This window comes from Myotis brandtii, unplaced genomic scaffold (assembly GCF_000412655.1).
Source record: "Myotis brandtii unplaced genomic scaffold, ASM41265v1 scaffold471, whole genome shotgun sequence".
In the NCBI taxonomy this organism is placed as follows: Eukaryota; Metazoa; Chordata; class Mammalia; order Chiroptera; family Vespertilionidae; genus Myotis; species Myotis brandtii.
In genome coordinates this window covers 2,672,310-2,674,270 of record NW_005367989.1, presented here as the reverse complement: position 1 = coordinate 2,674,270, position 1,961 = coordinate 2,672,310, and the positions used below count along the sequence as shown (strand labels likewise).

The 1,961-nt window shown below is 40.0% G+C and overlaps 1 protein-coding gene across 1 annotated transcript in view; it reads left to right on the top strand.

Annotated features, from left to right (window-relative positions):
- COL19A1 (collagen, type XIX, alpha 1) overlaps positions 1-1,961 on the top strand; it is a 312,484-nt gene that overhangs the window by 91,871 nt on the left and 218,652 nt on the right. Inside the window, exon 13 of the mRNA XM_014547409.1 lies at positions 1,111-1,155. Within this exon, the coding sequence (XP_014402895.1) occupies positions 1,111-1,155 (45 nt within the window). The remainder of the gene's footprint in view (positions 1-1,110; positions 1,156-1,961) is intronic.

Genomic DNA, 1,961 nt, shown 5'->3' with positions numbered 1-1,961 from the left:
AAGCTGGCATTCCTTTTTATATGTTAATTTTAATTATATTAAGTGTTACTCTATTGTAGCATTGCAATAATAAACTGGATCTAAGAATTCCTTCATCCCTTGCCTTGGTGCACTCAGAAAATGTTTGCTGAGTGCTTCTTTTGGCCAGAAAGCTGAGGAGAAGCTGGCATTCCTTTTTATATGTTAATTTTAATTATATTAAGTGTTACTCTATTGTAGCATTGCAGAAATAAACTGGATCTAAGAATTCCTTCATCCCTTGCCTTGGTGCACTCAGAAAATGTTTGCTGAGTGCTTCTTTTGGCCAGATAGAAGCTGAGGAAAGCAATTAACCCAATATTCAAGCAATCTTTTTTTTTTGTAGGGATGCATATGACTTACTTGTTGGCTATGTTGTCATTCCTGTATGACATATATTTGGTGTTCAGTAAAACATTTGTTGAATGTATGAATGAAACATCAATAATGTAAATATCTGTGCAGAAATAAGTGGGAAAATAAGTTTGTCAGGTCAAAGAGGGTCTAGTTGAACAACAGGGGACTTATGCCTTTTAGAATAAATGTCGTGTTTGAGAGCCAATCCCCGTTCTGTGACGGAGATGCAGGAGATCTGGGTGATGAAGAGCATGATGCTGGTATCAGAGCTGGAGCCAGAACTCTGGGGTTCAAACCTGAACTTGATTATCATACAACTCTCACTGGAACAGCAATCATAGAAGTCAGCTTGAGAAGGTTGTTTCCATTAGATTTAGTGAAATAAATGGCGACAATAATGACTAACTTAATCTGTGCAGGACATATGTTGATGCATTCAATTTGCAAAACACCTATGAGAAAGGTACTATATATGGAGAAATTAAGTTTTATGGAGATTAAATTTCATTGGAAATAGTGAAGCTGTAGCTTGTACCCTAGAAAATTATTCCTTCAGTAGTTAGGAATATTTAAATTTTATGTAACTTAGTGTTGGTTTAGAGCTTACATATTAGAAATAGTCTTTATAATTATTGTTTTTTTCAATGTTAGAAATGCTATAATAATTAGTATAATAATTATATCTGTTAAAACTAGTTTTCCTATTATTATACACATTGTATTTCTCTTCTACAGGGAGAACAAGGTGTTGAAGGCATCAAAGGAGAAATTGGTGAAAAGGTAAATATCTCCCTTGACATACACATTTATAAAGATAAATTGTATACTTGAAAATACTTTCAAGTGGAATATCTAACTTGTTTTGTGCTTTCATAAGCAATTCAATAATTTTATAGAAATGATTTAAAATACTTGTTTCCAGTAAGGTAGACTTTATATATTGATGTTTGTCAGAAATATTTCTAAACAAGTTTAGATGATCATTATATCTAGAGATTTTTAGTTGAATACATTCCATAAATATATAAATGATTTAGACACTTATTAAGCACCAGAGACCCGGTGCATGAATTCATGCACAGATGGGGTCCCTTGGCCTGGCCGGCGATCAGGGCCAATAGGGGCCGGCTGGCCAGGGGGAGGGATCACAGGAGGTTGGCCGGCCATGGGAGGTTGGCTGTGGGAATGCACTGACCACCAGGGGGCAGTTCCTGCATTGAGCATCTGCCTCCTGGTGGTCAGTGCATATCATAGCAACCAGTCATTCAGTCAATAGTTTGGAATGGTTGCTTATGCTTTTATATATATACTAGAGGCCCGGTGCACAAAATTTGTGCACTCGGGGGGGGGGGGGCCCCAGCCCGGCCTGTGCCCTCTCGCAGTCTGGGACCCCTTGGGAGAAAACGACCTGCTGGCTTAGGCCTGTTCCCGGGTGGCAGAGGGCAGGCCCAATCCCTAAGTGCAGCCCCTGGTCAGGCTCAGAGCAGGGCCAATTGGGGAGTTGGGGCGCTGCCCCGTCATGCACAGAGCAGGGCGGATCGGGAGGTTGCAATGCCACCCTCACTCACGCTCAGGGTAGGGCCGAT